Source organism: Aspergillus wentii (assembly GCF_001890725.1).
Source record: "Aspergillus wentii DTO 134E9 unplaced genomic scaffold ASPWEscaffold_4, whole genome shotgun sequence".
NCBI lineage: Eukaryota > Fungi > Ascomycota > Eurotiomycetes > Eurotiales > Aspergillaceae > Aspergillus > Aspergillus wentii.
The window spans coordinates 1,681,424-1,702,289 of NW_024467835.1; the positions used below are offsets into that span (position 1 = coordinate 1,681,424).

At 48.4% G+C, this 20,866-nt stretch overlaps 11 protein-coding genes across 11 annotated transcripts; 5 read left to right on the forward strand and 6 right to left on the reverse strand.

Moving 5' to 3' along the window:
• The first annotated feature begins 41 nt into the window (after positions 1–41).
• ASPWEDRAFT_40446 (HIG1 domain-containing protein) lies at positions 42–1,376 on the forward strand. The gene is made up of 2 exons (XM_040835322.1): positions 42–292; positions 348–1,376. The coding sequence occupies exons 1-2, from the start codon at positions 252–254 to the stop codon at positions 1,126–1,128; spliced, it is 822 nt and encodes a 273-aa protein (XP_040688936.1). The 5' UTR covers positions 42–251; the 3' UTR covers positions 1,129–1,376.
• A 341-nt stretch (positions 1,377–1,717) lies between these two features.
• On the reverse strand, positions 1,718–3,913 carry ASPWEDRAFT_51386 (putative MFS peptide transporter; the record flags this gene model as incomplete). The annotated part of the gene is made up of 7 exons (XM_040837579.1): positions 1,718–1,971; positions 2,027–2,452; positions 2,509–2,663; positions 2,736–3,107; positions 3,162–3,384; positions 3,438–3,551; positions 3,604–3,913. The coding sequence occupies 7 exons, from the start codon at positions 3,911–3,913 to the stop codon at positions 1,718–1,720; spliced, it is 1,854 nt and encodes a 617-aa protein (XP_040688937.1).
• A 1,553-nt stretch (positions 3,914–5,466) lies between these two features.
• On the reverse strand, positions 5,467–6,482 carry ASPWEDRAFT_40450 (uncharacterized protein). The gene has a single exon (XM_040835323.1). It carries the CDS (start codon positions 6,213–6,215, stop codon positions 5,940–5,942), a length of 276 nt encoding a protein of 91 aa, XP_040688938.1. The 5' UTR covers positions 6,216–6,482; the 3' UTR covers positions 5,467–5,939.
• Positions 6,483–6,666: 184 nt separating this feature from the next.
• Positions 6,667–7,594, forward strand: ASPWEDRAFT_27920 (DUF3632 domain-containing protein; the record flags this gene model as incomplete). The annotated part of the gene is made up of 2 exons (XM_040833065.1): positions 6,667–7,050; positions 7,118–7,594. 2 exons carry the CDS (start codon positions 6,667–6,669, stop codon positions 7,592–7,594), a joined length of 861 nt encoding a protein of 286 aa, XP_040688939.1.
• A 260-nt stretch (positions 7,595–7,854) lies between these two features.
• ASPWEDRAFT_51387 (NADH:flavin oxidoreductase/NADH oxidase family protein) lies at positions 7,855–9,195 on the forward strand (the record flags this gene model as incomplete). The annotated part of the gene is made up of 2 exons (XM_040837580.1): positions 7,855–8,310; positions 8,383–9,195. 2 exons carry the CDS (start codon positions 7,855–7,857, stop codon positions 9,193–9,195), a joined length of 1,269 nt encoding a protein of 422 aa, XP_040688940.1.
• Positions 9,196–10,679: 1,484 nt separating this feature from the next.
• ASPWEDRAFT_109513 (esterase/lipase family protein) lies at positions 10,680–12,246 on the reverse strand (the record flags this gene model as incomplete). The annotated part of the gene is made up of 3 exons (XM_040828089.1): positions 10,680–11,853; positions 11,931–12,079; positions 12,205–12,246. 3 exons carry the CDS (start codon positions 12,244–12,246, stop codon positions 10,680–10,682), a joined length of 1,365 nt encoding a protein of 454 aa, XP_040688941.1.
• Positions 12,247–12,380: 134 nt separating this feature from the next.
• On the reverse strand, positions 12,381–13,438 carry ASPWEDRAFT_40457 (acyl-CoA thioesterase; the record flags this gene model as incomplete). The annotated part of the gene is made up of 1 exon (XM_040835324.1): positions 12,381–13,438. The coding sequence occupies one exon, from the start codon at positions 13,433–13,435 to the stop codon at positions 12,584–12,586; it is 852 nt and encodes a 283-aa protein (XP_040688942.1). The 3' UTR covers positions 12,381–12,583.
• Positions 13,439–14,526: 1,088 nt separating this feature from the next.
• ASPWEDRAFT_172087 (mitochondrial 37S ribosomal protein bS6m) lies at positions 14,527–15,071 on the reverse strand (the record flags this gene model as incomplete). The annotated part of the gene is made up of 3 exons (XM_040830886.1): positions 14,527–14,836; positions 14,953–14,984; positions 15,048–15,071. The coding sequence occupies 3 exons, from the start codon at positions 15,069–15,071 to the stop codon at positions 14,527–14,529; spliced, it is 366 nt and encodes a 121-aa protein (XP_040688943.1).
• ASPWEDRAFT_502168 (glycine decarboxylase subunit H) lies at positions 14,946–16,198 on the forward strand. The gene is made up of 3 exons (XM_040837399.1): positions 14,946–15,446; positions 15,542–15,604; positions 15,680–16,198. The coding sequence occupies exons 1-3, from the start codon at positions 15,302–15,304 to the stop codon at positions 15,994–15,996; spliced, it is 525 nt and encodes a 174-aa protein (XP_040688944.1). The 5' UTR covers positions 14,946–15,301; the 3' UTR covers positions 15,997–16,198.
• A 124-nt stretch (positions 16,199–16,322) lies between these two features.
• On the reverse strand, positions 16,323–18,811 carry dscA (ubiquitin-protein ligase dscA). Its single transcript, XM_040829301.1, has one exon. The coding sequence runs from the start codon at positions 18,783–18,785 to the stop codon at positions 16,401–16,403; it is 2,385 nt and encodes a 794-aa protein (XP_040688945.1). The 5' UTR covers positions 18,786–18,811; the 3' UTR covers positions 16,323–16,400.
• A 230-nt stretch (positions 18,812–19,041) lies between these two features.
• ASPWEDRAFT_154992 (cation efflux family protein family) lies at positions 19,042–20,865 on the forward strand. The gene is made up of 2 exons (XM_040829674.1): positions 19,042–19,523; positions 19,591–20,865. Exons 1-2 carry the CDS (start codon positions 19,194–19,196, stop codon positions 20,659–20,661), a joined length of 1,401 nt encoding a protein of 466 aa, XP_040688946.1. The 5' UTR covers positions 19,042–19,193; the 3' UTR covers positions 20,662–20,865.
• Position 20,866: the final 1 nt, after the last annotated feature.

The following is a 20,866-nucleotide window of genomic DNA, read 5'->3' on the forward strand; positions in this document are numbered from 1 at the left end:
CCGGCAGCGAACGGAGGCCGAGCAGATCCCGTGAGGAGCAAACGTCATTCCCCGACCGGCCTTTGGTGTCATTTTTAAGAAACGGGATTCCTGAGCTCACGCCACCGTCATCACTTTGACTCTTTTACTCATCTTACACCTGGACATCGTGCCATAATCTTGTCGTTGAAAGGGAGCGCAATTGACTCTCTAAACCTGCTCATCAACACCCTCTGGATTCGAATTGAACCTACCCTCACAACCCCCGCATCATGAAGCTCTTAACCAAGGAAGAGGAGGAAGCTCACTACAAGTAGGTCTTTCAGCGCTCGAAACAGCACACATACAGATCAAACTAACCTCCCCAGGTCCGTCCTTAAAGGCGGTACTTTTGGAACCATCCTCGGTTGTATAGGCGGAGCTGCCGGAGTCATGGCCGCTACAAAGCGTTACCAAACCATCCGCAACCTCACCCTCCCGATGAAATCCTTCCTGGTCACCTCCTCGGGTACTTTTGTCGGTATTATCGCAGCCGATCATGCCTCTCGCGATTTCGAAAAGCAGCGCAACCAGGAACGACTGTGGTACGAGAACCGCGAAACCCGACTCCGTGAGGAGGAATTGTCGCACATGAGTTTCACCGACCGCGCCCTCGCCTTTGCCCGTGAGGAACGGTACAAGATCGTCGGTGTGACCTGGGTGGCTAGTATGATCGGATCATTCGCGCTAGTTGGTCGCAACCCGTACTTGACCGGGCAGCAGAAGATTGTCCAGGCGCGTGTGTATGCGCAGGGATTGACCCTCGCTGTGCTGTGTGCGTCTGCGGCGTTTGAGATCTCCGATCAGCGCAAGGGACGGGGGCTTGTCGAGGCGGCCAGGAAGAATAAAGAGGCTGCTAAGAAGGCTGCTGAGGTTACCCCCCAGGGTACGGAGGAAGGAGATCTCTGGAAGGATATGGTTGCTGCTGAGGAGACCCGGTTGAAGAAGAAGCACCAGTCGCTCTACGAGAACCACGCGGCCACCAAGTCTCAGGAGAAGTCGCAAGAAGCTCCTCGTGAGGAAGCCGCTGAGAAGAGCCAACCCAAGGAGGAAGAGGAAGAAAAGTCCTCGCAGAAGGAAGAGGACAAGGAGTCTGAGAAACAAAACTAACCTGCTCGACTCTGTAAGGCAGATTTTCCTTACCATTGTTTGAACCTTCTTCCCTTTTGACTCTATTTGGTATATACTTTTGCATTTTATTTGGAGAACAAAAAGGCGTTCTTTTCTTTTGTTGGTTTCATCAAAAACTGGTGGATCTGCTGCGCTATGCATGACTTCTACTAGAAGAATCTGTTTCATTCATCTTCTAATACAGGCGTGCAATGATTATTATGTATCCCTAAGTTCTATACTCTCATCTCCCACCATCTGCTAATACTACATATGGGAAAATTCTACGAGCTCTCTTATTTGGCGTTTACTTCAACATAGTAGTGAGAAAACATGATGCTATACAAGTCTTGTTGGCACATAGTTCAACTTGATAAATGTTATCATTATGTTCATTTTTTAGCCTGGATTAACCACTAATAACATGTCCATTTTTCCAGTATTTCATAACCCATTGAGATCATACACCGAATACACCCGAAAAGAAAATTGAAGACAAATTACCCTTTCTCCCGCATTGTTTACACAGGATTATTAGAACTCCGCAATAGCGAAAACATGATGGACCGCCAAGGTAGAAGGGTCGAGTCTACAGCTCCGGGTCGGTCTTCTCGTTCTGAGCCTGAGGACCACGGCCCAGGTAAGTCGACGCTTCAATTTTGTTGAGCTCGTCCTCCTGCTTGTCCAGGTTGTAGTGGGTCATGTAGAAGAGGTTACCACCGATGAAGGCGAGAACGGCAACGAAACCATAGTTCCAGATCAGAAGAGGATCAGCAGACAAAGACGTCAGGGCTTCCTGGATGGCAGACGAGATGGCGTTCATGAACAGGTATATGGATTGGACTATATCACAGACATTAGTATTAAAGGTAAGAAGGGGGATAGAAGATATACATACCCAAACTCTTCATGTTCTTGGGGGCCTTGGTATACGCATACTCGTATCCGGTAATGGAGGCGAAAATCTCCGAAAAGGCAATCAACACATACGGGATAGTCTGCACCCACACATTGATAGGAGCCGGCTCGGAGCAAGAGCTCGGGTGATCACCACAAGGACTCTTTTTGTAGATGTAGTGCTGCGTCACGGCTGCAGAAACCATGGACAGAGAGGCGACAATGTAACCAGCATAGATCTTCTTCAGCGGTGTGAAATTGAAGCCCAGCTTTCGAAGACCAGGATAGAAGAATTGATCCACGATAGGAATGAAGATGATCAAAGCAAGCGGGTCCAAGTTGTTGATGATGTCGTTGGGAGCACCGTGCAACTCCATCGTGGCGGCCTGGGAGGTCAGGTTGCTGGTCATCTGTCCGTATGCAAGCCCTTCGTGAATTATTAGTTTTGGACATATGGCAGGAGCTTTTGACAGTAATACTCACAGTAGAGAGGGTACCAGAGGAAGACCGCGCATGCCTTGAGCGCTCTGCTCACTTCATCAACCCATTGGTCGTCAAAAGTCATCCACTGAGGCTTGTTCTCAATGTTGCTAGGCTTCACACGTTCCCAGAAATCAGATGATCTGCAGTTCTTGACACTGTTCATATGATTAGTTTACTTTTATTCTGGGTATTGAACATGGAAAAGGGCTTTGGGCACAAAAACTCACAATGTAACAGGGTTCCAAGACCAGCGTCCCTTGAGTGCCAAAGACCAAAGCTTGAAGGATTTCGCGACAACGGAGCCCGTGGGAGGTGTAACATCGTACTTCTTGCGGCAGAAGAACAGGACCACGGGGCAGAAGGCGAACATGATGGTGGGAAGAAGGAACGCAAGCCAGAAACCAACGTATTTTTCCGCATACACCATGGCGACTGAGCCCACCAAGGAGCCGACATTGATCATAAAGTAGAAGTAGAGGAAAATCCTGGTGATGGTCTGGGCTGGATCTTCGATCACACGCTCTCCAGTCTTGGGAATTGTCTTGATGAACAGCTTTGTTTCTTTGTACTGCTCGGCAATCAGAGGAGAAATGTTGGACCTGGAAATTATAAGTCAACGGCCATTTTCATTAAGAAAGAGAGCGGAGATATACTTGAAACCTCCAACACCAACTCCGAAAATCACCAGACCGACTGCGAAGCAGCCCAAGGCACCATTAGGGTTGTCAATGACAGGAGGTAGAGCCGAGATGATCAGAAGGACGTGCCCAGCCATTGCAAATCCAATAGCGACCTGAATAGTGAGCATTCGTCCCCAATATTCATCGGCAATCCAGGCACCCAGGATGGGCATCAGGTAGCACCAGAACGTATTGACTGAGAGAAAGACATCAGTTATGGTTTATAACGGATTTGAGTGGAAAACATACAGGTAATCAAGCCGGTGGACGCTCTCTGACCCATTCCCAGCGCTCCAGATTGACCACCGTAGCCGGCACCAGTGGACGAGCCATCCGGACGAGGCTGTTGGATGAAGTTGGCGACTAATAGAGTCAGTTTGTTATCAATTCCTTAGGGGGGGATAGCAGCACATACAGACAGCTGTAGTTCCGTAGTAGGAGAATCGCTCGCAGAGCTCGACAAAGGCAATCGAGTACGCAACCCAGGGGATCTTGCCAGAAACACGACGGAGAGTGCGCTCTTCTAACTCGGTAGGACGCTCGCGACCATCCTCGTAGAAGGAAGGCAGGGAGGAGGAAACCACTGCGACGTCTTTGTCTTCATTCTTATCGTCGACAGTCTTCTCATCGATGGCCTTCTCTTTGGCGGGGGTCTCTGCCGTGATCTGGGGAGCATGAGCCTGAGCCACGTAGACCAGGTCTGTTGGCTCTACCGGATCACTCATTACTGAGAATGAGTGGACGAACCCCAATAGCCGTAGAGGGTGCAAAAGAATATGGTATGCGAGAGAGAGAAAGATGATGCAGAGGGGAAGAGAGAAAAGGGAAAGCCAGAGGGATGATCGTGTGGGGAAAGGATGTCAGGTTGGAAACGGGCGAGACACAGGGACAGGAATAAATACCAGGGAACAAGAGGTTCAAAAAAGGTCGAGGATGAGGGGCAAGCCTGGATGGAAAAAGACGAACTGGCCAGAAAGGGAAACGCTGCAACCTCGTCGCACCAGCTGCAGGGCCGTCATTCACTGCACCTCTCTATCAAAATCCGAGCCCACTTTTCGCCATTCCAACGGCGCAGACGCTAGTCTAGCCAAATGAATATCAATTAATTGTATTGCAAGGTAAGAGGTCAAAGTGGAGATGGCTGATAGCTTGAGTGGCCACCAGGACTAAGATAACGCGACGCTTTAGGCCCGGAGATTATGTACAGACAGGGAAAAATGGCGGCGACAAGGGCATTTTCTTGCAGGATCCTTTCAGATACATAGCCCAGTGGGTTTCTAGCGTTCGTCTAGAAGACTGGAAGGCTCTCCATTTACCTGTTGCGTCTACAAACGAGACGTTATGGAAGAGTCTGGACGGTGGGCAGTCCCTCTATCAATTGCCATGTGAACGGCTTGCCATGACGATGCAATTTCCATCTTCGGTGGAGCCGATCTGAAGCTCAGACATTATGGTTACATGGAAATTGAGTTACCATCCTCCCCAGTTTTTGTGTGATCGGTTTACTGATGGCCTGTTTGGGTCTTCCAGTGCGTCGAGTCCCATACTGCCAGCTATGCACTGCCAAGTTCCAACAGTACTTTGGCAAAATTCCATCTTATTGCTTCCGCTATTTGCACGCCATCTGGTCTAAACCGAAACTGTCGATCTCCGGGGGGCAGTCAGACACCAACTGTGCCGTGCCTTGACCTTCCGAAAACAGGGTGGAAATTGCAAACAAACACGAGGATACCCCGTAGGAGCTCCGGGCCTTTTCCGTCCAAAGGATCGATAGGCATGTCTCGAGGATAAAGCCAACTGTTGAAAGAGAAACCCTCGTGGTTGATTGGCTTTTTTCATTGTCCCACGTACGCTCAGACCTTTGTGTGACCGTCGAATGGCAGCCCTATCATTATAGATACCGCGGCTATGAACGGGGGACTAATATGGATTGCTACGTCGAAATCAGGGGATAACTTGATAATAATCGCATTGCTTTAATCTACGACGGGGATGGCGAGTAGTTTGGGAGAGCTGAGTTTGATTGATGGCGGGAAATGGCACCACCGCGGGTACTGATAACGACAACACGAGCGACAGCCAATCACGATCTGTAATCTGCATACACGGCGTGGGCCGAGGCAGGCGAAGCCTTTGTCTCGAAGCCATTCCCCACGGCTGGCTATCTTAGTCTCTGGGCAATCTCGGCTGTGGTGCTTGGTTTGGCGGCGGTGGTGGTGGCACTGGTCGGCAATGCCCGAACCACAATAAGCTTGTGGAGTCTTATCAGGCGGTGATACGAAGCTGGATATTAATATCTGTGTCAAATTCGTATCATTCATCCATGATTGAGGTTCTTTTTTCCTGATATTAATTCTGTTCTGGGCATAATGTCGCATTTGATTCTAACCAGTGATATACAGATACAGAGAAATCAATCAAATGCAACTCGATCCGTCTATCTATAGCTCAGAAAATATCTCACTGTCTGATGCACATCTACATTCTCACTAAATAACGCTACAGTCATCGTTTGGGACTAATAATCGAAGTCTCGGTTAATCATTCTATCATATCAACATAATATATCCTATCACTATTCAAACCCCTTGACCAGAGTGCATTCTGACTGGAATTTCCCATTCTATACTTGTCAGACCGTCCTTGCAGAGGCAGAAAAACATACCAACTGAGTCTCTCCCGTGCAGCACAACGTCTCAAGTCGTTTTTCATCACACAAGCTGCCCTGGTTTTCTATATAGCCTATCAAGATCAGTGGCTGTTTTCTACATCGAGAGAGAATATAAGCATACAGCCAAATGCAATAGTCCCTTTTAGACCACCAGTTTGAATCTGTCTTGCTTCTAGTTGCGCCATGACAGTCTCGACAGCCTCGGGAGTCAACGTATTCAGATTGATAGAATCATGGCAGCAGACAAGATTTGAAGTATCACATTGAGAGGATGGCACAGAAGTAGCAAAGGGGTCAGGAGCTTGAGAGAAGACGAGAGGGAAGAGGGAGATGAATATTGCCAGAGATATATGCATTTTGAGATAATTTGATGATGACATTCTCAGACCAGCAAAGGATCTTATCTATCTACGGCTTTATCTATTTGTGGTCCTTCTGAGCGTCTATCGAGAGCCGCAAGGGAGCGCTTTTTCTGTCAGACAGACAGAAGAACCAAGACAATAAACCCCTAGATCGAGGCGACTGCAGTCTATGAACCTTGCATTTTGAAGTCCAGAGACGCAGGATTGGCTATAATTATATCCCTTTTGGCTCTGAGAATCAAGTCTAATCTAAGTTAATTCTATACAAATGGGGGTGCTGAAATGCTATAACCAGATTCATACAGATTCATATATGCTGCTTATATTTTATAAGATGACGTCAGATTCAAAGATTCCTAAAAAAACAAAAAGAAAAGGTGTCATGATCTTCCAATATGCTAGAGAGTCAGTTGACAGATCCAGATAATAACCTTCATATGCAAAAATGGATTCCCTCCACCTCACTCTCGAAGACGAGCCCATCTCCATCCAAAGCCACTTCCTCCCCATCCTCGCTGAATACCTCCAACCTACCAACACCACTACTCCAGAAACCGCAGCTATCGCCCTCGATAATCTTCACCCAGACAAACGGCGAGAAGAGAAAGACAAGGAATCCGGCGATGTCTTTGTCTATTACTTCTTCGAGCCTTTCCACGCCATCGCCAAACAGATCCCTCATACTCATCCGGCACAGGGGAGGTTAGTCGATCTTGTCAAGGCACTGCGAGAACTTCCTTCTCGATCAGTTCATCTGTCGCAATGGGGTGATTATGAGCTATGGAAGGATTTGCCTCTTTTCGGGGAGACGTTCAGCGATGCTTATTTTGTGAGATACCGCCACCACCCATGATCCCATCTACTCTCTATACAATAAATCCTAACCAACCAAACAGAGTGACAACGACAAACCCCTCGACAAAACAACCAAAAACACCCGATTCCTCAACCTAACCAGCTACGCGGCCCGATTACTAGGAATTAACCTTATTCCCAACGACAGCTACTGCATCTGGGCTTTGTCAGACGCCCTAGAAGGCCGGTATGACAGCGGAAAAGGGCGGTTACGGAATATCATCACCGATCCCACTGCAGACCCAGAGGTGGACATACATGTTGCGGTGGCGGTGGAGTGGATCGTCCATGCTGGTGCGGTGCTGTATCGGAGAGGCGAGGCGCCGGGAGGAGACTATCACGGTCCGTTAATCAAGGGACCGGGCAAGAAGGCGTTTAGTAAGGAGAGATGGGCGTTGTGGAAGAGTCGGTTTGCAGAGTTTGGGGAGTGTGAGGGGTTGAAGGAGGAGACGAGGGTGAAGGCTCGAGAAGCGGTTTCGGAGATGGAGACGGTTGAAAGATCTACTGAGGAGCTGTGAGGGACGTTGGGAGAATTATCCATAGAGTTGTAGAATAAAATTTAGGAATTAGCTCACTGGCAAATCAACTGAACGAGTCTCTTTGCAAAGGTAAAATCATACCAATATATGACATCATTCTTCGTACGAACAGGATGAGCTCAAGTTTATTAGAAATCACCGCTGAATAGTGGAGAAATACTCCATGATATAAAGACCAATGCACCTCTCTTGTGCAATTTCCACCTTAATTCTATCAATCATCGCAATTGACCATCAAAATGACTTCCAGATATTCCAGCGACGCGGTGGACGTCTCCCCACTCGCCCAACCGCTCAACTTCAACTTCAGCCAGCGAACAGCCTCAAACCGCTTCTACAAAGCTGCCATGACGGAGCGTCTATCTTCCTGGTCCCCGACCGACCTGAAGGCTCGTGGAGTTCCCAGCCCCGAGCTCATCAACGTCTATAAACGCTGGGGCGAAGGTGGATACGGCCTCATCTCCACGGGCAACATCATGATAGCGTACGATCAGCTCGAAGCCCCCGGGAACCCTGTTATCGATTTGGAAAATCCTCCCCACGGGGAACGGTTCGACGCATTCGCCGCCTTGGCCGCTGCAGCTAAGAAACAAGGCAGTCTGGTGATTGGGCAGGTGAGCCATCCTGGCCGACAGACGGAGCAACGACTACAGAAGGACCCGGTGTCAGCGAGTGACGTCCAGCTCACAGGGGAGGTTATAGGTATGAAATTCGCCAAACCACATGCTGCATCCAAGGATGAAATCCAGGACTTCATCCGGCGGTAGACGCACGCTGCTGTGTATCTGCACAAAGCCGGGTACGATGGCATCCAGCTCCATGGGGCACATGGATACCTCCTCGCACAGTTCCTCTCGCAGACCACCAACAAACGGACTGATGAATACGGTGGGAGTCTTGAGAACCGGGCGCGGCTCATCGTGGAGATTGCTCAGTCGATCCGACGAGAACTCCCTGCATCGACGGGGTTTATCCTAGGCATCAAAATGAACTCGGTCGAGTTCCAGGCTGGCGGGTTCTCTGCCGAAGAAGCCCGAGGACTATGTGCGATCCTAGAACAGAATGAGTTCGACTTTGTGGAGCTCTCAGGCGGAACGTACGAGTCCCTCGCATTCAGCCATAAGAGGGAGTCTACCAAGTACCGAGAGTCGTTCTTCTTGGAGTTCGCCTCCCTCATCACTCCTGTGCTGAGCAAGACCAAGAGTTACGTGACAGGTGGGCTGAGAACAGCATCAGGAATGGTCAGTGCATTGGACACAGTGGATGGCGTTGGACTGGCCCGGCCAGCTTGTCAGGAGTTCCATCTTCCCCGGGATATTCTAAGTGGCAAGGTGACGGGGGCAATTGATCAAAAGATCAACCAGCAGGACTTTGGCATCACCAGCGCAGCGGCAGGAACACAGATGAAACAGGTGGGCAAGGACGAGCAACCAATTGATCTGAGCGACGAGAAGAACGTCGAGTATTTCCAGAAGCACTTGGGAGAATGGATGCAGAAGATGCAGAAAGACGCGGCGACGATGAATCTGTATGGCTACGTGCCACTGCCACCAGGGGAGGAATATCGGGCTGAACTATAGATTCCCACTGCTACAGCTTAACCTTTTATTTCTATAGCTAAAGAATAAAACTTCTTCTCCAAGCAGCCGGCATTGCCGACCAAATTGATGAAAAAGTGAGTTCGCGTCTATTGGGGATAGTGTAAGCCCAATGACACTGTGTAGCAAGACATGCGCAAGCACAGAGGCCCTGCCACGGGATCCAAAAATGAGATTAATCAATGTTGTGTTCCTTAGAACACTTTCAGAGATTAAACTGAAAAGAACAGATACTACACTTGATCTAAGCCAAAAGGCAAAGAGAGCTGGAAAAGAAAAGAAAAAAACTCCCAAAGGATGCGGGCGCGACACAGTATTTATATTCGAGGGTAAGTGGCACGTGCGCCACTAGTGGCTAGCGTGGCGGTCTCGCTTATTTTCTTTTTGCCTCAGGCAGCATTTCTGCCTGAAGCCGGCAGATGCCAGGCGAAGAGTCATCGAACGAGTGGTTATACAGCGTAATCGACATAGAATCGAAAGCAATTTCATCGATCGGATGGATGCAGAGAGTCTAGCGAATATATCATATCTGCAGTAAAATCCCATTCATTCCAGCAAAGCAACACACTACCATCAACAAGATCTCCCACGTGAACCATCATATAAAAAGACTCTATACAAATACGTCGCGATAAAAGGTGTCGTCATTGTAACCCCAAGATTAATAATCGGATGGAGAGTCGTCTCGCCCGTCAAGGATAAATATGTCTGTATCCAAATGGCCCCCATGGCAGCATGGGCGAGGATGTTGACTGGGAGGGGTAAATCGGTCTCGAGCATGATGTGGCTATGGACAATATGTAGTAAAATATATAACAGAAAGCAGAATATAAGAACGCCTTTATGTTTCACGGGCATTTTTCTGGTCAAGGGTAGAGATAATTTTGGAGGTACAGAGGAGTACAAGAGGTATATATATCAGGAGTAGTTTGTCTAATTGACAATGTTTTTTTTTTTTTTTTTTTTTTTTTTTTTTTTTTTTTTGATCCGTGAGGTTTTATCTAGTTATGAGATCGACTACTAAGAATGTGGAGGTGGGATTGTCAGCGCTAATCCATTAGTCTAAGCGGGCGAACAGTAAACATTCTAGTTGTCCTGGGGGGACACAGCCTCACTAGCATACACGAATAAATCCAATGATGTAGTTCATTTAACACGAGAATGGCAAAGATAAGAATGGCAACCAATAGATAATAGTCTATTGGTTGTTTAACCAAAGTAATCCAATTCCTTGTCCGCTCACAGCAGGATAGCTCTTGAGGATATCATTTCCATCAAGTACTCTGGAGGCTTCCGGCAGCACGCAAGTAAAGTGGCGAGTATGAATCCAGTCTTGTGTCAATTCATACATCTCGACGCGAGTTTGTGACTCGAGTCGCCAGGGAACTTGGTTGCCGGAAATTTGGCATTCTGTCAAAATAGACCCGAAAGGTTTAATATAGAACGAGGCGACCCATCGTTGAATCCTATTCCACAACCACAACATCATCCCCGTCCATAAAACCACTATCTGCATTTGGCTGAGTACCACTCTTCTCGGTATTTGGTGTTTCGTCCACCTCTTCAATTGGTCCTGTGGCATTGCTATACCAGCCCTTGTCGATTGAATTCACCAGCACCCTGCATGCCTCGGTGGCAAGCTCATCGAACGCAGGGTTCTGGCTTGGCAGGAACATACTGGTGTGCGCGCTCACCTCATCTCCTACCTTGTCGTTCACGGCCTTAGTCCATCGAAGTCCTGGTTCCGAGGAGCTTATCGGCTCTTGATTTTCCACCTCGGTAGGGAGAGAACAGAAAGTTCGATGTTTCGATCGTATGATCTTCTGGCTTAGCAACGTCTTTCCTTGGTTTGTATTTTCAACCAGTGACGATGCCCCATTTCCCAAACACGTGTAGAAGTTTGTGCAGCGGATGTCTCGATCTTGGTGAACCTTCGCCAAAAGAGCCAGGCGCTGTCGCAACTCCGAGGAGCGTGCCAAGCACCCGACAAAAACTAGATGAGAAGATACCCATCCCCATCCATCCGTGATACGATGGCGTTGAGTATACATTGCTGCTGCTCCGCCTGCAGCCATGGCACCTGCCGCACCCGCAAACATGGCATATCGCCCCCATCTTTGCCAGGACGGCGTTGCAGCAGCATCCGTAGCGGGGGCGGCCTCAGGAGTTGGTGCCGGGGGTAGAGATTTGCTTGGTTCCTTTTGCTGCTTTGAGCCCTGGGTATTGCTTCCTCCAAATCCAAAAAGACCAGCTACTTCCGAAACTGCATTATACGCCGTTGCGGCATTATTATAATGCCCTTCAGCACCATATGATACAACTCCCGGGGCTATTCCCAAAAATGGCGTATCGAAAGCAAGCACTCCTTGAATATGAGGAAACATGAATGCACCGGGTTCTACGATCCGCGAGTTGTCCGCCGTTCCCGAATCCGTCAGAGAACCGGTTGTTTCTTGACCAGTTAGAATATCTGGAGAAGTTTTAGGGGGAATCGGCTGTTCATCTGCCAGTAGGAGAAGCATTTCAGCTGCTACTATTCCACCCATCGAATGACCGACAAGTATCACATGGACGGAAGGATCGACAGTCGGGGAGGCTGTTCGGTTTGCAACCTCTAAATCAATGACCTGATTCTGCAGCCTATATGCGAATACAATTAGCACTGAAAACGAAATTTGCTGCAACTAATGAAAAGCTTATAATGAAAGGAAACGTACCATTCTCTGAATCTACCAACGCATTCTTTCAGATCCCCCCGAGTCTCGTACTTCGGATAGACTGCCGTCGTCACCTTGATAGCAGGTAAGGCACGGCTAGCCAGTGCACGTAGATGCTGTGGAAAATTTTCAAACGTATCATCATCTCCCTACGAGAAAAAGATAATTTGTTAGTCGGGTTCTTGCCATCCCACGGTCAACTTGTCGACACGTGCGTGATAGATACGGGGACTTCTGTGGGGTAGGTCGCTGACGAGACAACGGGAAAGCTTACCTTGAAACCGTGAATAAACACGATCAAAAGTGTCTTCTTCATTGTGCCATAGAGGACTGATGTGTATGTGACATTTTCTATGTGAAAACTGACAGATAGAAGAATCAGCTTTGGATGAATTCAGACGTTGCGGCCAGACTGGGTTTACATCATCGCTAAACACCCACGTGATCTCATACAAATCATTTCGACTGGATGTCTAGTCGACTACTTGTAAGCTTTGCTCAGGCTATTATTATGCTAGCGATATGACAGGTAATGATCACTGTATCGAAAATGGTCTATTTATTAGGATAATACTTGAGCTCATGGTAATCGACACCGGCCACGGTTTTGCCAGAATTCGGGTCGTCTATATACTAAATGTGCCCCATCATGCTTATAGCTTACCTCCACGGCCAAGCTTTCTGAGTCGGAGCATACTATCCTGCAATGAGGTCGCTAGCAATGTACCATCAGGACTGAATAGGTAACTTTCGTGAACGGCTCTATTCTCTCCTGACCGAGGCGTCCAGCCCTCCTGGACGAACCATTTTTTAGGTAATTCTTCACCATTTTCTTTTGACGCTGCATCCCAGTCGATCATTCTCAAGGCATCACCGTGTTGGTGAAAGATCACGGTTAAGGTCAGACTTGCCATTGCAGACCAGTGCTTGTGGCCCAACGCCCGCGGTATCAGCAAGAGAGAGTTCTTGTCACAGGCGTACATATGTGCGCAGGCGTATAGATTGTCGAATTCACCAGATTGGTCTCTGTTCTTGAGATCCTGCTTGCTTTTGGGCATGGTAGAAATTTCTTCCAGAGATCCCTTGAGGGAGTAAAGTGCCAGCTGGCGATACTTTTCTGGATTCCGTTTCACATCCTCTGAGTCATTATAATCCTTCATGTCTACTTTTCTCGCATCAAGACCGGGGAATTCGCGTTCTTCAATGTCCCCTTGTTGAATATGTTGGATCCACAAGTCTGAATCCACACCTGGACTAGGAAGATGATCCTCTGGGCGTTTTCCGTCCAGGATTGACTTGAATCGCTCTTGGGCGGGCAATGGTTGATGGTTGAATGTCTGTTGGTTCTCGTCACGTTTGAACGAACACAAGCACGAGAAACATATCTTCCCATTTTGCCGTGCGTCAACAGCTCGCGTACAATACATTCCTCCATCTCGGATATGGCGGACAGAGAACACGTATGGGACATCCAGAAGACCCCCTAGAATGAATGTACCGGTCATATCCTGTTTGGGTCAGTGTCAAACTTGTAATTGACTGTCATGAGTGAGCTCACATGGATCAAAAAACCCTTTCCTACCGTCTTAGAGGCCGCATAAGCAGACTGTGCGTATACGTGTCCACCGAAAGCCCTATCACCCTCTCCAGGGGGAAAAGGAGCAGCCAAGGAACGGAACCGTTCGACCTTCTCCGTCTCTTCAGTGGAGCTGTGCGAGCTAGTCGCGTCTTCAAGTCGTTCAAGAGCCATCAACTCAACAAATGATGACACAGAGCGTAGTTCTTGTGCCTCATGTTTAGCTTCGGAAGACATGATCAAAAATGCTGGCTGATAGATTGACCAATATAACGGTGTAATCAATAGACAGGTCTTCTTATTCTGTCTATACAAAGGTCGTTAGAAGGTTCAATGGGTTGGTGGAGATAGTCAATCACTGACACTGGTTCTTATAGACGGGGTTTCAGTAAGAGGGGATCGATATCAAGACAGCGCTCGTAATTCAGTATGTAAGTTATGCAATTGTCTTCTATCCTTGCAAACAACATGGGCTATAAGAATTTCAATGATAGAGAATGGACGCGGTGATAGTATTCAAGATGGAATGAGATGTCATCTTAACCGAACTAATGGATAGGGGACCTCGGCTTATCGGAGCGGAGGTGTTGTTCATCAATGTTGATACATTTTGCGATCAACATATCCCGGGGTAGTCTTAGGCAATTGGAATAGACTAGTAGAATAGAAAGCTAGCACATGATAGTAGTTTGTATCGAGGCACAATATTGCAATGATCCAGAAAATAGCGAGGACCTGTCGTTGCGTTCAGTTAATGCTACCCCGGAATAAGGTCACGTGTAAAAAACACATTGACATCAGAGAAATCATCACAAAGGGGAAAGGATAGAGGATTAGAAATCCCGCAAAGCGAAATACAATCTATATACGCCTGTGATGCTGATATGATAATACAGTATGATGATAATTACCCGGTTCCCATAATACAGTCAATGCCAGAATACAAATCCCAAAGATCAAAACAACGCTCATTCTCTCCCATCCAATGTCACCATGGTCGTAATCCACTCGCCATAATCATTAGATCGATTCAGAAAGATTGCGGACGTTGTTCCACTCGACTTTGCCTTCCACATCCTTGATTTCTTCAAGTTTGTCACCGAGTTTCACGACCGAGAAACGGATCATTCGAGGGTCGAGGCCCAGGGTTCTTCGGACTGCGCTCTGCACCGGTCCCGCCGCATCGAAGCGCATGATGAAGTGTTGTCCTTCGGTATATCTGGCCTGGTGTTTTGTGGTAGGCTTGGGCAAACGGAAGGTGCCCCAGTTGGTATAACCGCGGACTACGCCGCCAGACCGGAGGACTTGAACTCCCGCATTGCGGGCAATTCTGCAATATATCAATTAGCTCTATCTTCTTCCAAGCACTTTCTCATGAAGATGCAGTGTTTTCGTATCGGATAAGGTCGTCGTGGAGAAAGGGGACTCTGCGAGGGGGGAACGCACTCTCGGACCTCGTGAAGGCTGCCCGGGCGGACCTAGGGAGGATTAGTTTTTTCTCAATCACATTAATGACGAGCAGCAGATGGCTCAAAACATACAATTGCAATCAGCTCGTACAACATTTGGGCGGTGTGGTCCTCGGGGAAATCGACGCGGATGGGTTGAGATTTTCGCCTTGCTCTGCTTTCCGACAGCGGCCAAACGTGATGCCGCTTATCAGTAGCCTTGGCACTATATCATCATCGGGAAGCTCCCTCCGCGGGTTCTCCATCTTCCCATCCTCTTTCTTCCTTACACCTCTTCCCACTTGCAATTCTCCTCTCTTCCACCTTTCCAAAACCTCCAATTCAAAATGTCTGCTGTCGCCAGAACCGTCCGTCCCTTTGCTTCTCGAGTTCTCTCCCAGAAGCTCCCTCTTGCTTCTTGCGCGAGCAGAATCTCGCCCGCTTTGGGTTTCCCGCGGGGAAGTGTCCGGAGCTTCTCGCAGAGCCCTTTCTGTACGATTTTGCCCAATTCCCACCCAGAATGCTCCTGAATAGCATTGAGACTGCTTTATTGTATAAAATTGTTGCTAATAATTATCAAAATATAGGGCAGGTGAAGAAATATACTGAATCGCATGAATGGATCGAGCTCGCTGATAACGGCAAGACCGGTTAGTTACATTGCGTTATCTTGACGCCAGTCAGTGGGGTGGGAATAGTGACATTCTGACAATGATTTCCTACAGCCAAGATCGGTATCACAGAATATGCCGCCCACTCTCTTGGTGACGTCGTCTTCGTCGAGCTTCCCGCCGCCGAATTGGAGGTCGGCGCAGGCGAGCCCGTCGGAGCCGTGGAATCAGTCAAGTCGGCCTCCGACGTCCTCTCTCCCGTGGCCGGAAAGGTCATCCAGGGTAACAGCATTCTGGAGGACAAGGCCAAGTTCATCAACGAGGACCCCGAGGGTGATGCCTGGATCGCCGAGATCGAGGTCAACGACAGTGCCGAGCTGGAGGGCTTGCTAAATGTCGAGGCCTACAAGGAGACCATCGATGCGGAATAGATTACCTGTATGAGGATCATATGAATGTGTTATAAAAATGAAGTGATTTGCTTTTTCTTTTGGCTTGGGGTGTTCTTGTTTTGTCCAACGGAGGTTTAACTATCTATCTCCTTCAACGAAAATCTTTAGAGTTACGTGAAACCGTCAACGGTGAGGCCTTCTATTCAACAGGACTGGTCTATTCTATATACAAATGATGATGTCTACCAATGTTTACCAAGAATGCTCACCATGCCTTAACCCTAATGCCAAGATATGACAAAGCTCTCGACCAGCCATGCTAGCAAGGGATCTGTACAAATGGTAACAAATATCAAAGCCAGATCCATTCCCCGGTATAGAGGGCAACAGTATTTATCATTTCATGCATAACTGCACTAGCATTACATATTTATCTTCATGCTCTATACAGGAGGGATAGATTCACGACAGATAGGACACTGCAATCGCAGCCTCATCCAGCTTTCAAGACAGGTGCTGTGGAATATATGCCGACAAGGAGTGACCATGTATGTACGACGACTTAGGATGCTCGAGGCCCCATCAGCCACGCTACTGCCCCCAGCCGCGCCCAGTGCCGCGAGGATGGGGACCTCCATCTCTTGCATGCAAATCGCACAATCAAAAACGGCCTTTTTCTTGTCCTTGGGTCGATGTTTATCCTGTTCTTTGCTCTCGCTGGCAACATCTCTTTCATCAGCCCGGAGAGCCCCAATGGGCAACATGCCGCCAGACTCAAGATCCTCATCTGTCCCAGCATTCTCGCGCAGGATAGGATGATAATCATAAGCCGGTGGCGCCCAGCCTCGAGGGACGAAGAAGCGCGGGCCAAGGATGTCTTGGCTAGCCAAGATCCAGACTTGGATCCAAACCCAGGCTGCCATAACGAAAGCGGTTGTCGAGTCAGGGCGAATAAAGAGTACATTGCCACGTACAGTCAGGAGGTACACGAACGGGAACAACCGAACTATACTCTGACCGACCATGAAATCCCACCGCAGGGCTTTGCGGCAATTCCGGATGACGTTGCGGTAGATCTGTGGTGACCAAAATGAAAGGTAGATAAACCCGAGACACCGAGCGTACAATGTTTTTAGACGGTTTGGCCAGATAAAAGACCAGATCGTGACAATAAGCATGACAAATAGAATGAAATAGAATCGCGCATACATGGCTCCGACATCACCGCGAGGGTCTCTAACAGCCGGTGCAGTAGCCTGGTTTGCAGGTGTCTCGTTTTCGTCATCAGGGGGGTCTTGATCAGGAGTTAGAATGACAGGCGGTGCGCCAGTGTCTCCTGGTCTTGCCGCAGTCGCAGGTAAAGGCAGCGTTGTCGGACGTGCAATCGAAATTGGCGGGCTGGGGCGACGGTCTTGCCGCTCAGGTTCTTGGACTGCCCATATTTCCATCATAAACTTCATTCCAATATAGCTGACTGAAAGAAAAGTGAGGAATGAGACAGTCGACATAAGAAGGAAAGACACTGCTGGGTAAAGTTCTAGGAGAATGAAGACAAGCACAAACGCATCTCCAAATGCCATTATGGCAATTGTATAGAAGCTGACGCGACTCCTCGTAGAGGGTGTGGAGGCTTCTTTAATTTGGCGCAAGAGCAGTGTTATTTGCGTCACAAAAATACAGCAAACCATAAGAACCAGGCGAGCAGAATATTTGGCAAGTTCCTCCAGCTTTGGACCCGACAGATATAACGTTTCGGAAGGCGGATAATCAGGAGTGCTCTTTGTCTCCAGGATATACCCACAATCAGGAGAAAACACCACTGCCGACATGACCGTAGGTGGAGGTGGTGGGATTGGTGCTCCTATGGGGTACCTGAGTTCCTTCTCAATCTCCTCAATGACAGGTGGGTCGGCCAAATAGTCATTGATTGCTACTGGATGCTGTTGTAGATAAACGATGTGCTCGCATTTTGGAGCGGGGAATTCGACTTGCTCGGTTCCAATGATTGAAGACCATGGGAAAAGTGTGGGCTGATGGCTCTTTTCAGACATTGTATCGGAAAGTGACTTGATTAGAAGCTGGTGGGCCAGTTCGTAGGAATCTTGTGAAAGCGCGAAATGAGGCAATGAAAACAATCCCTCGAATTTCTCACTCGTCGTACTAAGAATAATTCCCCCGGTCTCCGGGAAATGAAGACCGACCAAGCTGAGATACCATGTGTTCCCCCAAAAGTCATCACTTTCAACGGCTAAGCTTGCCCTGATCTCCCGAATCTGACCGTCACCTAAACGGAGCTCTTCACCCCCACCTTCCCTTAAATCCAGGTAGAAAGTGCCACTATTGCCGGTAACATTTGAACTGAATTCGTGGGTGAAATATTCGTTTTCCAGAGCAATCGCCGTCATATTAAGTTGAGGGGGAGCTCTGTCCTGCTTATGCCGCACCCAGTCACCGCGTAGCTTTCCCGTCACATTGCGATAGACGGGGAGGAGCATCTGGGTTAGATTGGGAGCTAAATTCGTGGATGGTTCCAGTCCAGAATTCGAGATGACAGATTGGATCTGATGACGCGCCATATCCTGAGCTTGCGGCAGGAGATCCCATGCATAGCTATCGTTTTCCCTTACACCCGCAAAGGGAAGCCATCGGCCAGCCTGGGGGTTGAGATCCCCATATTTCGACTCATTTAGACGGCGAAGCGCATTTCGTTCCCCATCAACCTCTCGCTGATGTTCCCGGCTCTGATCGACTAGTGGAGGCCGGCTCTGTGAGCTGAGAAGAAGATAAAAGACGATCAAGAGGAAGAAGAAAGAGCCGCGGTTATCCATCGACACCAAACCGATATGGACATCGGAGGTCAAGTCTCCTCAGATCACAACAGTCAAAGCTATGGGCATCGCATTTCCAGCCCGTCACGGAGAAAGGGGCCAGGGTATTAAAAAACAAGGAAAAAATTATACAAGGTTGTATCGAAGAAATGGCGAGCAGGATGGAGGAGTAATAAAGAAGGTGAAGTGGTGGCGACGCCGCAGTCAATGATGCGACGAGCGAGTCGAGGCCTGAGGCCAAGTCCCCGCTTTCCGCCTCTCCTTATCGATTCCCAACCTCCATCGACGCCCATCCTTTCTTTCATTCAGGTTATGATTATTTTTTCATTTCCACTTTGAACCACTTATCGGCTCCACCACCGTCACATCGTCGGAGAAGAGCCTATTTTCTCTTCTTCCCCCGGTGCAATGGCGTCGAATCTCCCCATCCCTATTCCTCCGCGCACTCCCACTCCGCCCCCGGATGATGATCCTACTACGAACCGCGTGCCTACTCATGATCGCCTGTCCGTTGATGCTGCTTCCGCCAACAAAGACTCCCTGTCGCCATTGGTAGACACTTTCCCCCCAAGAAGCCCTAGAGATGCAGAAATCCGTGATCGCCTGAGTCCAACCAAGTCATCTTTCAGCACGAGTCCCACAGACAGCGCTGCTCAGCATGGCTCGAGCGATCATGGCTCGTCGGGGCCATTCAATTTCCAAACGACAAGCATGGCTAAGAGTCCAGTCGTGAAGTCGGTAAGTGTGGCAAGGCTTGAGTAGACTGCTTTGTGAACTCAATTAACTTTTGTGAAATCGAAATCAGAATATTGGTCAACGTCGCGGACATAAATACAAACATAGCAGTATATCACATCAGATCTTCCTTGAGCCTCCCCCGAGAGCACCTCTAGCCCTACCAAATTCATTGCCTATACCAACCTTGAAAGAATATCGGACTAGCATGTCAAAAGAACAAAAGACACGGTTCTGGTGGAGTGTTTGTCACATGTTCGTGGCTGCGTACACACTCTGGAGTGCCCATGGATCTCTGGCCATGACGGCGTTGTCTCACCTTATCTTGTTTGATTCCCTCGGGGCACTGCTTTGCGTGGCGGTGGATGTTCTGGGTAATTTTGAGGTATGGAAAAGGTCTAGCATTCGGCATCCTTTTGGGCTGGAACGTGCCGAGGTCCTGGCAGGGTTCGCGATGTGTGTCCTGCTTCTCTTCATGGGAATGGACCTCATCTCCCACAACCTGCAGCATTTTCTGGAATCCTCGGGCCATGAACCTCACCACTCGCATCCACACGATCGTGTCTCCGTGGGCAGTGTCGACATCACTGCCGTCCTTGCCGTCTCCTCAACGTTGGTCTCTGCAATCGGATTGAAGAATCATGCTCGTATTGGAAAGGCAATGCAATTTGCATACATTGAATCGCTGCCGTCAGTTCTCAGCAACCCGTCACATTTCCTTACCCTATCTTGTTCTACTCTTCTCTTGATATTGCCTCTGGTATCAATCAAGCTTTACGGCTGGCTCGACGCACTTCTGTCTGGAACCATTGCTATTTCTATGTGTGTGCTTGGAACCCGGTTGGTTAAGACACTGGGGTCAATGCTTCTGATGTCCTACTCCGGTCAAGGAGTTCCTGACGTGATCCGGGATATTGAAGCTGATCCCGCCGTTTTTGGAATCGATGATGCTAGATTTTGGCAAGTTCACTACGGATTGTGCATGGCTAATCTAAAACTTCGGGTGTCTGGATCGGAGGAGAATATTGTTCGTCTTCGCGAAAGAATATCTAGCCTGATTAGAAATCGGTTAGGTGGAGGCTATGGTACTGGCAGTCAAAAGTGGGAGGTATCTTTGCAACTTTCCGTTGAACGGACGTGAATACCCCCTTCTGCAGTATTTTATTTATTTGCATTTTATTTATGTAAATGTATGTAATTATGATTTCTCTGCCTATATTAATCTGAGAACATGATCTTTGATGTTCTTCTGTGTCCTATAGTTACTTGGATGTGATAATACAAGCCAAAACAAATCAAGACATCTCATCGATCACCATAATAATAAGTGAACAGAATGATGAACA